The sequence below is a fragment of the Bos indicus x Bos taurus genome, chromosome 8 (genome assembly GCF_003369695.1).
Source record: "Bos indicus x Bos taurus breed Angus x Brahman F1 hybrid chromosome 8, Bos_hybrid_MaternalHap_v2.0, whole genome shotgun sequence".
Taxonomy (NCBI): domain Eukaryota; kingdom Metazoa; phylum Chordata; class Mammalia; order Artiodactyla; family Bovidae; genus Bos; species Bos indicus x Bos taurus.
This window is the reverse complement of record NC_040083.1, coordinates 82,521,845-82,534,974: the sequence shown is the minus strand read 5'-3', so window position 1 is coordinate 82,534,974 and position 13,130 is coordinate 82,521,845. Positions and strand designations below refer to the sequence as shown.

Below are 13,130 nucleotides of genomic sequence, written 5' to 3'. Positions count from 1 at the left end.
ACCCAGGTTGCCCACATTCCAGGCAGACACTTTAAACTCTGAGCCATCAAGCACTACTAAATTACAGAGGGACACGATATTGATAAAAATTATTTCATTTGCAAGTTGTAAGAAGTGTTAATTATTAAAGAAAAAAAATCTACTGAAACAAAATAAGTAGACAAATTCATAAGCACAGTGATATATTTTGAAATAACTTAACGTAAAGATATAGAATGTATTAGTAAAATGATAAACAAACTTGACCTAATATACATCTGAAAGACGATAGTAAACTATAGCAAAACATACTTTATACTTAAAGTACACATAAAATATTTACCAAAATTGATATGGAAAGTCATAGAACAAATCTTAATCCGTCCAATAGACAAAAATCATACAGATTATGTTCTTTGGTCACAGTATAAGAAATTTTAAAAAATAGAAAATCCCCAAATATTTGAAAAGTAAGGAATATATTTTAAACTAGAATTCACAACGGAAATTAGAAAATATTTAAGATGAATAACAGTGTGTAATAATCACATATTAAACTTATGAAATACACTTAAATACATGCCTTATGGACTTAAATGCATATGGACACACATTAGGACATAAAAGGAGCTGTTAATAAAATACCTAACCATAGAGCTGAAAAATTTATAAAAATAACAGAATTTATTTCAATGAAAATTTTATTTAAATTTTAAGAAAACTTAAATACACAAAAATAGAATTATAAAACATGAAAAAGCATAAAATAAAAAGGACTGACAAAGCCAAATGACCATACTATGAAAAGATTTTTTAAAGTGATAACTCCCTAGAAAATTGATAAAAAGAAAAAGAGAAACTAAGATAACAGGCAAACACACACACAAAATATGTATAGTACAAAATAAACAATGTTATGTTAATACCTATGAAATTTCAGGTGAAATGGAAAACCAGAACTTACCAACAATGAAACAAGAAACAGAAATTTTACATACTGAAATAACTATTAAGTTCAGTTCAGTTCAGTCGCTCAGTCGTGTCCGACTCTCTGCGACCCCATGAATCGCAGCATGCCAGGCCTCCCTGTCCATTACCAGCTCCCGGAACTCACTCAAACTCACGTCCATCAAGTTGGTAATGCCATCCAGCCATCTTATCCTCTGTCATCCCCTTCTCCTCCTGCCCCCAATCCCTCCCAGAATCAGAGTCTTTTCCAATGAGTCAACTCTTCGCATGAGGTGGCCAAAGTACTGGAGTTTCAGCTTTAGCATCATTCCTTCCAATGAACACCCAGGGCTGATCTCCTTTAGAATGGACTGGCTGGATCTCCTTGCAGTCCAAGGGACTCTCAAGAGTCTTCTCCAACACCATAGTGCAAAAGCATCAATTCTTCGGGGCTTAGCTTTCTTCACAGTCCAACTCTCACATCCATACATGACCACTGGAAAAACCATAGCCTTGACTGGATGGACCTTTGTTGGCAAAGTAATGTCTCTGCTTGTGAATATGCTGTCTAGGTTGGTCATATAACACAGTGTAAATATAACTTTTATGTATACTAGGAAACCAAAAAATTCTTGTGACTTGCCTTATTATGCTGTCACTTTACTACAGTGATCTGGAAATGAACCCACAATATCTCTGAGGTATTCCTATATATTTCTAACCATGACAATTCATAATTCAATCTGCTCATCTAACATGATATAAAATATTAGCTCTAACTTGTCAAATTCCATGAAACAAAGATATATAAAATGCCTATTTTATTGAAGAATCTCATCTTTAGAAGAAGTTCCATAAAAGTGATTAAATTTGTAAGCTCTAATTATGGATTAGCTTTACTTAATTCACTAAATACATTAGTGATTTTAAAGAAAAATCTTTACATCCCTTTTTCTCACACACACTCATGATACAGAGCATAAATCAGAGATGGGGCAATAAGGCAACAAACATTCTCTCAGACCTACAGAAGGCATAGCAAAAATTGTCTATTTCTTATATACTTTTTTTAAAAAGCCTACATTCCTTATTTTCATCTTCCTGGGAGATAAAAAGGTAAGAGAGTATTTTGGAATCAAACAAAGTACGATGATTTTTTCTTGGTTTAAATAACAACAGAAACAACAATGTGTTATTTTGAAAGGGCACCTAGCCCGTTTATCCTTACGAAGTTCTCTTCCTAAAATCTGGACTGTTAATACATGCTGAAATGAGAAAAGCAATTTACCTTCAAAATGCTAGGACATTTTTGTTTCTGCTTTAAAAGCTTTGTGGCTCTGGAGGCTAATTAACCTTTCACATTGGGTTTTATGTCATTTTCTCCATGAATGAAAATAAAGAAAATATGATTATTTTCTTCATTACTATACTCCTGAGGGAACAACATGACTTATGATCTAAAGAAGTTTCAAGTTTTTGTATAGCTTTTGAATCAACTAAAGATCATATCATGCAAAAGATGGTATTGATAATAACCAAAGAAAGCTGTAATTATCAGCAGTCCCACCATTTGTCGCAGGGTTGAGGTTTCCTATACCTATATTTTTAAAAATGTATAGTAATGACATTTTTTATGATATCAATGAATATAAAATCAAAGATTCAAAGACAATTTTTACAGTTTGAAAAATGTTATCTTTCCTCGGCTGCTCGAAGGCATAATACCATCTTCACATAGCAGATGTGGCACCTCATGTTTCTGATATTGAAGATGATCAGGCATTGACTAGTCAAAATCATGTTGGAAAGAACATTCTAGCATGGAACAAACAGTAAAAGTATATGTAAAGACAGTCACAGAGGGCTTTATTATTTATTTTCCTCTAGTAGTCACCTGCCTATCTCGGTCACAGCTGGTAGTTTCCCAAAGGCTCTTTTCTTTATTCTTTGAACCTATTCTCCTGAGAAAGTAAATTCATTTATTCCACAAGCAATTACTTAACACCTTCAATGTGCAAGTCTCAAACTATGTGCATTGCCTAAGATTAAAGGAAAATAGAGTACAGCTAAAAGTAATACACTATGATTATTGAGGGACTTAATTTTACCCTAACTTTTTACACCAGAACTTAAAACATAGCCATTATTTGGCTATTTTCAACTGTTGATTTGAAAATAAAAGTGAATTTAATTTTTCACTTACCTCTGAACTCCACTAACAATGGAACTGTCATGAAAAAAAAAATAGCTTAAATTCAGTTGTAAAGAAGGAAACACAAAAAGACTTAATCACACACTAGACAAACACTCCTGAAAATGCAGAGTGATTGCTTAGTATAAAGTCTAGATTCAGAACTCTAATCCTTCTGAATTACAAACCTTTGTGGTATATAGCTTCTGACAAGGCTCCCAAAAATTCCCACCTCTTGGTATCCACAACTATATTTCATGCCCACTATGGCCCAGGTGGCAAGCAACCAAGGGAGGGCTTTGCTAATAGCTCATGCAGAAACAGTGGCCTCAGTCTAACAACACACAAGGAACTGAACCCTGCAACAACCACACGAGATAGGAAGTGAATCCTTCCTAGTCTAACTTTGAAATAACTGTAGCCTTAAGAGAAACTCAGCCAGAAGACCCAGCTAAATGGTACCCAGATTCCTGATCCACAGAACTGTAACATGATAAATGTGTATTGTTTCAAGCTGCTATATCTTGGAATAATTTGTTATACGGCAATAGATACCTAACATAAGCCTATCTGAAGAAAAGTATATACATGTGCTAATTCTGGCACACATTTTAGAGAAACAAGAGGCCTCTCTAAAGTCCACCAACTGAATTCCTAGTGTCCCAGAGATCCTAGACTAAGAAACTTCTGCTATGATAAACTCCAAACAATATGACAAAAGGCCTGCAGAAAGTTTAACCACGCTGTGTAGCGTAACAAATGTCAGAATACTTTCCTTCCATAAGGTATCACTAAGAAAGTTAAATTAATCTAAATATAACTATTATCTTAGTATTAACATTATCAAAGGTAAAAACAAGTCAAATTATACTAAAACATTACTTTAAATAATGTATTTCATACTACTAAATAAGTACTGAGGTTAAAAAATTGACTAAACACCATCCTTAAGACACTGTGTGAGACAAACACACACACAAAATAATTATAATAAGTTCTGGGATACAAACAGAAATTTGCAGATGGTATCCACTCATGTATGTAATACACATGACATAATATGTATGACTTTATTAAATTTTAGTTATAAAGTAAGTAAATACCTGTACAGTTTTTCCAAGTCCCATGTCATCACCGAGAATACACCCTCTTCCTTGGATGAAGTGTCCATAGAGAAACTGGGCTCCCTCCCTTTGGTAGTCTCTTAAATACCTATTGATAGTATAAGGAATAGAGTCTCCATTTTCAGATAATTGAAAAGGAACAGCTGACGATGGAAATTTTCGGTCTGGGAAATAAGGTTTTTCCAAATCTTCATCATCAAATATAAAATTCCTGGAGCAATCTTTAACAGATTTCACTTCTTGAAGTCTCTTAAGAGGTACTCTCCTTTCTTGAAAATTTGAATATAAGATGACTGCAAATGACTTTCCATTTTCATCCACTGTGATAGATTTTATGCTTGCTTCACAAAGTTTTTCATTATCTGGAGAAGGGGCAAGACATCGTTCTCCTGGATGCCATATATCTACAATAATAAAGGAGAAAATAAACTTTCCAAATCTAACTTTTAAAGTAACACCTCATTTATCCACTTCTATGAGAAAAAAATATTCCTCATATAAATACCCTTCCCAAAATCTGAAACAAGACAAATTATAGGTATTTTCCTAAAGTATATTATCATAATAAAGGGTATATAATTTATTTCCAGTTTTTCTCACCCTATGTGTCATAATCTCCCCATACATGTTTAATCTATTTATTCTGATTAGGTGGATATGGGTCATGGGCATTTGGTTTTATTATTGTGGTTGGTTATTATTGCTGAATTCAAAAGGTGATTCTGATGCACAGCCAGGATTAAGAACCACTTAGTTAAATATTCATGATGACTCATGAACATCATGTGTAACATTCATAATATGGCAGAATAACTGTGAATAGGACTTGGTAATAGGTAAGCTAAAATCCTCTGAACAGCTGTATTTTTGTGATTCTTCTGTCTGCTTTTTTAGTTATACCATCTTCTTTTTCTGAACAAAGCTATTTCTTCTCATTGTCAATACGGCTGTTTCTAAAACGTTCCTTGAATTTGTATACGACTAATCAAGGGAATCTCCAGTTCAACAGCAGAGTGACATGTACCAGCTCTGTCACAGCTTTTTCCATTCAAGGTTTTGAAAAGCTGAAGTTCTTAAGAATGAGATGAATTCTAAGATCTCTTTCTGCTATCATTTCAATATCCTTTGAAAAGCCTGACTTCTCTCTATGTATGAATTCATTCTGTGCTTAACTGTACAGCTATTTTATTCTGTATTCAGAAAATACAGTACTATGGAGTGGGGAGGGAAGCCTCTACAGAGTATAATATTGGTACAATTAAAATGTGCCAAATAGAGGAAATTAAGTAAAAATAATTTTCCTAATGGAATGTCATATAACAAGAACTCCAGAGGAATTGTATGGCCACAACTGTAAGAATACTAGGAATTATTTTTTTCGTATATTTCTCGCAGAGATCATATGATCATTGGTAGTTCCCCAGGGTCTTTCTAATGATTCTGAATTAGGCTTTTATAACATTCATGATCATAACTAGTATGTCTATATTCTCTTCAGTAAGAATAGCTCATTATGCTATTCCTCATCAGTTGTTCCTCAAAAGTAAAACCATTATTCTAACTTTGATAAAGTTGTTTTTATATAACAATCAGAAGCACAGCAAAAAAAAAAATCTATTCTCCCACTCTAATTTTGCTTTCAAACTGTCTGAGAATTATTACACTCTTCTAAAAACATCCTAATGTGAAAATAACACTCCGATTCACTATACAGAGATAAGTCAATGGGCCCTATTTTCATAACAGTACTATCTGAACCTTAAAACCTATGTTAAACCTTAAGGTAAGTCTTAACACATTACTTGTTTCATATGATTTGTCTGCCTATCCGGCATATGCCTTGTAATTTTTTAGAGGTTTAATTCATTAACTTATTTATTATCAATGTATATGATTTAATACCAAGTATTTACCAGATACTGTACCACACTATGAGTATAAAAATGAAGAAGAAAAATGTCAAAAATGACAATCATTAAACCTTGCTTGAAATTGCTGCTAAGTCGCTTCAGTCGTGTGCGACCTCATAGACAGCAGCCCACCAGGCTCCTCTGTCCATGGGATTCTCCAAGGCAAGAACACTGGAGTGGGTTGCCATTTCCTCCTCCAATGCATGAAAGTGAAAAGTCAAAGTGAAGTCGCTCAGTCATGTCCGACTCTGTTTGAAACTAGTTTTTCCCAATTTCATTAAAAGGAATCACTGTCCAGCCAACTTTTCAAGGTAGAAAACCTTTAGTCAGCCTCATTCCTCTTCTGATATTACTCCCTATATTCAATCCATCAGAATGTCCTGGTGGTTCTACTTAAAAAAAAAAAAAAAAAAGCCATCCCTTTCCTCCATGCCACCAACTCTTCAAAATAACTATTGGCAAACTTTTTCTGTAGAGTCAGATTTTAGCTATTTATTATTTTAGATTTTGCAGGTTATACCGTTGCTTGCCTTTGTAACACAAAAGTAGCTACAGACACATAATCAAATGGATATGGCTGTGCTCCAATAAAACTTTATCTATAAAATAAATGTTGGGCTGAATTTGGTTCTGACTGTAATGTGCCAACGTCTGGCTTTCTCCTAAATTACTGCTTTGGACTCAATTCTCTACCCATTCTCTCCACTGACATTATCTCCCCAATACAGTCCATTTTCCACATAGCTGCAGTAGCAACTACTTAAAAATATTTATCACTAAATCTTTAATTTAAAATCTTTTAATAACTACCCACTGCAGAAAGAATAAACTCCAAGCTTCTTACTATGGTCTACGTGACCCTGTATCATTTTCCCCTACTTACCTCTCCAACTTAAAATCTATCAATATTCCCTTTGACTCAAGCATACTAAGCAGGTCTTCTCTCACTTATTGTTATGTCATTGCCTCATAGATTTTGTTTCTGATCATCTTATTTAAAGTACCCCACTATTCTGTACCTGAGTATTTTACTGCCTGTATAGCACATACCACAATGTTTAATTATCATGTTTACTTTTTAAAAATCTGCCTCTCTCACTAGAGAATAGTATCTTTTCCAAGAAAATGTCTGTATTGTTCAAAATTTTATCCCCAGGGCCAGCACACAGTAGGCACTCAATAAACTTGCTGAATATATTAACAAAAACACATTCTAAATCTCATAGAACTTTGATATCTAGTGAGAGAGACAAATACTAAAAAATTCACACATGTGAAATTGTTACTTTAAGAGTGCTGTAAGAAAGAGGGACTAAAGAAACAGTTTAAAAAGGAAGAAAATTTAAGCAAAGAATGTCAGTCGGGGGGTACATATAGCAGGTGCAAAAACCTCATGGGCTTCACACAACAATCTATAGAAATCTATTAATATTTGGTTTCTGAGTTTGGGTAACTTGTAGAACTAAGGAGATTCAGTTAAGTTTGATCTAGGGCAGTATCTCTCAGCATTCAAAGTCCAGAACAAATAGTTTAAATTAGGACGATTTCCTTTTGGACTGAATGGGGGGTAAGGCTCCTTACAATCTGGTCCCTATGTCCACTTTAACTTCATTTCCTCCCTTTCTCCTGATTTAATCCCAAACTTGCCTTCTAGCTGTTCTTCAACCATGACAAGCATACTCCCATCTTCGGTCCCTGAGATTTCTGTTCCTCCCACCAACCCTCTCCCTAAATCCCAATGTGACTGATTCTCTCACTTCATTCAGGCTTCTACTCAAATGGCATCTCCTCAGAGGTATCTTCTCTGATCACTCAATCTAACATACCACTCCCTGCCACTCTCTCCTCCTTTACTCTGCTTGATTTCATTTTCAGAAAAAAAATGGAAATATCTGTTATTGGTTATCTCCTTCAGTTCCCCGGAGTAGAGACAATTTGTGTTCACTGCCAAATTCTGGACACTGAGGACAATGTTTGAAACTCAAATACTTGTCAGATTAACAAATATTTATATAGAGCTTACATTTTGAGGTTTATGTGTGCCACGCACACAATTTATACATAGTAGTTCATTTAAGCCTTACAACAACCTGTTCACTACTTCATGTAAATACTATTATTAGTTCCCTTTTATAAATGGTGAAACAGATAAAGGTTAACCACAGTCACACAGCTAGAAAGTGTCAGAGCCTGGATGTGAATCAAGCTATCTGAACTTGTAGCTACCATGCTGTACCAGTACACACATGAATGAACAATTCCTTGGAACTGAGTAGCCCTCAGTTCAGTTCAGTTGTGTCTGACTCTCTGTGACCCCATGGACTGCAGCACACCAGGCTTCTCTGTCCATCACCAACTCCTGGAGATTGCTCAAACTTATGTCCATCAAGTCAGTGATGCCATCCAACCATCTCTGTCATCCCCTTTTCCTCCTGCCCTCCACCTTTCCCAGCATCAGGGTCTTTTCCAATGATTCAGTTCTTCACATCAGGGGGCTGAAGTATGAGTAGCCCTGCCCCCTTTTAAATGAAATATGAACATCCCAGTTACTATAATCTCCACTCAGCAGCTTCATCTACTTATTTTACCTGCCAGGTTTCTAAAGGTATTTGTATTTGTGGTCCCTGAGTGATAGTGTCATCAATTTCTAGTCTTCAGAGCTGAGGCTTGTTACTTAAAAGTCTCTGAAGTTTGGTTCTATATTCCTCATCTATTTAATCAGATCAGTATCTTGCTCAAAATAAAACATGTAAACAATCAGCATATTTCTAGGCACAGAACAAGCATTCAATATCTGTAAGTTTTTGCTTTATCACTATTAATAACGAAAACTATTAATGTGGGGGGCAAGAGGACATCCCAGATGACTTGTGGCAGATAACCATGTTCTCCCAAGACATCCCAGATGACTTGTGGCAGATAACCATGTTCTCCCTAAACCACCCTTAGTGACCCATTAAAGGTGACCCTGACTCAATACATGACATATAATGTGTAATAAACTGAACTAATCTCAATCTATATTCACCTACTTAATAATGAACCTACCATTCACTAAGGACTGAGGCATACAACAGAGAATAAAAATACCAAACATTTACTTAATGTTTACTATGAGCCAGACACTGGATCATATTAAGTGCTTTGCATGACACCATCTCAATTAATAGTCAAAAGAACTCAATCAATAATGATTTCAATTTTACAGATGAGCAAACTACCCAAAGTTGCTCAGCAAATGACTGTCAGAGCCAGCACTAGATCCAAGGGCAGTCTGACTTCAGAGTTTCTCAACACTGAATCACAAAGAACTAGTCCCCGCCCTAGAGGGGGTACACTATCTCCAGCTGTCACTCACAGAGGCCACAGGGTAAAACCCCGACCCCAAGGGAACTGGCATGAACAGGTCCAATCCTACACAGTCAAGACAGGTGTCTGGGCAGGGAGGCGAGCTCGGAGCTTATACCTTTGCTGTTGGTTTCCGCGTGGGGCTTCGGGGTAGACTGATCCATCTGGCCAGGGGGAAGGGCTTGGCAGCCAGGTTGCATTTAACACCCCACAGGCGGCAGAGGACCGCCAGAAGGAGGTAAGGAGGCGGAGGGTGGCAAACTCCACCTTCCGCCACCCTCCGTACATCGCCCTCCCCTGGAGCTCGACGTCACGGCACGGAGGGAGCAAAGGTGGAGCCTGATGGGGTCCAGGGAGAAGGGACGGTGGCCTCTGCGACAGCGGCAGAGCCGGAGGACGCTATGGTAGCTGGCAAGGCAGCGCTCACCTACTAGCCTGCAGCTCCGCCGGCGAGGGTAGACAACAGGCTGCCTATTCGACCCTTTACCCTCCTGCCTCTCACTGTTGGGCCTCCCTCTGCAACCCAGCGTAGCTTCCAACCCGAACTCGGAAAATCCCGCGAGAACTGGCTCCGTTACGGTCCACGGGATCTCACGATAACAAAATCTTGGTTTACATGGGCGGAGCGATCTTCAGGCCGTCTTTCCACTAGAAAGCATGCAACACAAAGATCCGCGATAGTTGCAAGTAGCGCGCGGTTTGGCATCGCTTGCCTGCCTTGTGCGGCTGTTGCGGCTGCAGAGAGAGGCTGGAAGGTGGCCGTGGGCGTGGACCTGCTGAGGGTCTTTTAAGGACCGGTAAGAAAGGTGACGGCCTAGCAGGAGACCATCGTCCCCGCGCTCCTTTGTCCATGGGATTCTCCAAGCAAGAATATTGGAGTGGGTTGCCATGTCCTCCTCCAGGGGATGATCCATAGTCAAGTCTCCCTCTAAGTGCAGCTGGGAAAGATTATTTGGTTTTAAGGGCTCACATGATAAAATTGGGTCCTCCAGTAATCCAGGATATTCTTCCCTTATCAAGATCTATACCCTCAAGCACATCAGTAAGATTCCTTTGCCATATAAAATAACATATTCATGGGTTCTAAGGATTAAGATATGAACATCTTTGGAGATCATTATTCTGCCTACCCCAGCGTCTTAATGAGGAAAACTATGGCTATTTCATCTGTAAATAGATATCTATTTTTGACAGATACTAAAAATCAGCACGTTTTCATAAAATGCTTCATCTAGAATAGCATTTGTTTCTGTTTACCAGCAGGTAGAAATTTTGTATTGAAGAGAAACATCTAATTCGTCCATTAACTATGTGTTACATGTTGGGCCTCAGATATGGTTAGAGATGAGACATTTATCCTCACTGCTTCAAAGTCCTCACCCATGACAGACTCATAATAGTGATCCACCTAAAAAGAATTGGACTTCCCTGGTGGCTCAGACGGTAAAGCGTCTGTCTACAATGCGGGAGACCGGGGTTCGATTCCTGGATTGGGAAGATCCCTTGGAGAAAGCAATGGCAATCCACTTCAGTACTATTGCCTGGAAAATCCCATGGACAGAGGAGCCTGGTAGGCTACAGTCCAGAGTCGGACACGACTGAGCGACTTCACGTTCACGTTAAAAAGAATTATTGTAAGAATTAAATAAAATAAATAACAACACCTAAAACAATACCTACTCATAGTAAGAATTTAGTAAGGAATAGTATTGCAATATTTGGAGAAGGCAATGGCACCCCACTCCAGTACTCTTGCCTGGAAAATCCCATGGATGGAGGAGCCTGGAAGGCTGCAGTCCATGGGGTCACTGAGGGTCGGACACGACTGAGCGACTTCACTTTCACTTTTCACTTTCATGCATTGGAGAAGGAAATGGCAACCCGCTCCAGTGTTCTTGCCTGGAGAATCCCAGGGACAGGGGAGCCTGGTGGGCTGCCGTCTATGGGGTCACACAGAGTCGGACACGACTGAAGTGACTTAGCAGCAGCAGCAGCAGCAGCAGTATTGCAATATACTGTTGTTATCAATGGAATTTGTCCACTTGAAAGTTGCATTCTGCATAGCAATTGCTTCAGTTTAATATTTTGGCCAATAGTTGATAATGCATTATTACTTAGATTAGAATTTTAGACTAGGTTCTAACTTAAACAGCACAGATTGTAAGACATATTTTCTAGGTGCAGCTGAACAAAACTTATTACTGTCATTACATGCATCTTGATATTAGAAATTTTAAAATGTAGAAAAAAATTCTTGGACTTGATGAAATATATCTGTTTTACTTAAATTCTGTAAATTTTGTCCCTAAAATCAATAGCAATTGGAAATTCCAATCTAGCTTATTTTTTTGTCCTACACCTATTAGAGAAGACATTTGATTTTTCCCTCCACTGAAATGACTAGTTAGGTAATGTCATATTTTTCCAGAGGTCCACTGATTTAACAAAAATTTTAGAAATAAATATTGATTTAAATGAAAGGGATCATCTGGTTGATGGAACACTCTAGTGACTAACAAAGGCAGTTGTTTTTGTTGTTCAGTTGCTCAATCATGTCTAGCTCTTTGCAACCCCATGGACTGTAGTATGCCAGGCCTCCCTGGTAAGGACCAATGGAAGCAGAGGGAACCTCAGTTTCTGATTATTTCTTATTTCATCTCACCACCATTGTTATGATACATGGTGGAGTAGAAATAATCAGGACATAAAAATATGTTTTAGTGAATTAGATGCCTCACAAAATTAGACACCCTCAAACATTCCTTTCCCCATTTAACAATAGTGTTTGTCTCAGCCCATTACAGTGATGTCTTTGTCTAGGTGGTAATATTGTAAACATCCAACACTATAATAGTATACCCCAAGGTGAAATTAAAAGACTTGCAAAACATTCAGGAATTCCTGAAGTCAATATAAATGATATTGGATAACTACATCACACGTGAAAACTGTTGGCAAAGTAGTATCTAGCAAAATTAAGCATGTAAAAACTACAAAAAGAGAAAAAACACAGATGATGGTAGCATAGACATTTCAAAGGAATATTACTTGACTATCAAAGTGACCCCTGAGAAAGATGATTAAACCTTTTAATGTTTTACAAAAAAAAGTAGTCTTTCTTTATATTCCCACTGCAGGAGTCAAAATTGTGACTTCCAAATTGTGAGTTAATCTAGCAAAAAGGCTCAAGAAAAAAAATAGGTATATGTTTTAGTCCATTTTGGTTGCTATGACAAAATTCTCCAGACTAGATAGCTTATAAACAGCAGACATTTATTTCTTACAGTTCTGGAGGCTGGGAAGCCCAAGATCAAGGTGTTGGCATGGTTCTATTCTGGTGAAGGCCCCCTTTCACTCATAGCTGGCCCCTTCTTCCTGTGTCCTCACATGGTGGAATGGACTACAGAGCTCTGTGGTATCTCTTTTTCAAGAGCACTAATCCTATTAATGCAGATGACACCACCCTTATGGCAGAAAGTGAAGAAGAACTAAAAAGCCTCTTGATGAAAGTGAAAGAGGAGAGTGAAATAATTGGCTTAAAGCTCAACATTCAGAAAACTAAGATCATGGCTTCTGGTCCCATCACTTCATGGCAAATAGATGGGGAAACAGTGGAAACAGTGTCAGACT

The 13,130-nt window shown here is 37.5% G+C and overlaps 1 protein-coding gene and 1 long non-coding RNA gene across 4 annotated transcripts in view; one reads left to right on the top strand and one right to left on the bottom strand.

The window, feature by feature from the left end:
* The window catches only part of ERCC6L2 (ERCC excision repair 6 like 2), a 150,070-nt gene extending 140,003 nt beyond the window's left edge, over nt 1-10,067 (bottom strand). Inside the window, exons 1-2 of one of the 2 annotated variants that reach the window (XM_027550233.1) lie at nt 9,928-10,067; nt 4,222-4,646 (exon numbers count right to left, since the gene is read on the bottom strand). In XM_027550233.1, the coding sequence (XP_027406034.1) occupies nt 4,222-4,245 (24 nt within the window). In that variant the 5' untranslated portion in view covers nt 4,246-4,646; nt 9,928-10,067. Of the gene's footprint in view, nt 1-4,221; nt 4,647-9,618 lie in introns of both variants that reach the window. The other variant, XM_027550232.1, reaches the window with a different exon arrangement.
* Nucleotides 10,068-10,127: 60 nt separating this feature from the next.
* The window catches only part of LOC113897497, a 73,599-nt gene continuing 70,596 nt past the window's right edge, over nt 10,128-13,130 (top strand). Inside the window, exon 1 of one of the 2 annotated variants that reach the window (XR_003512351.1) lies at nt 10,128-10,297. This is a non-coding gene — a long non-coding RNA (uncharacterized LOC113897497). The remainder of the gene's footprint in view (nt 10,298-13,130) is intronic. The other variant, XR_003512350.1, reaches the window with a different exon arrangement.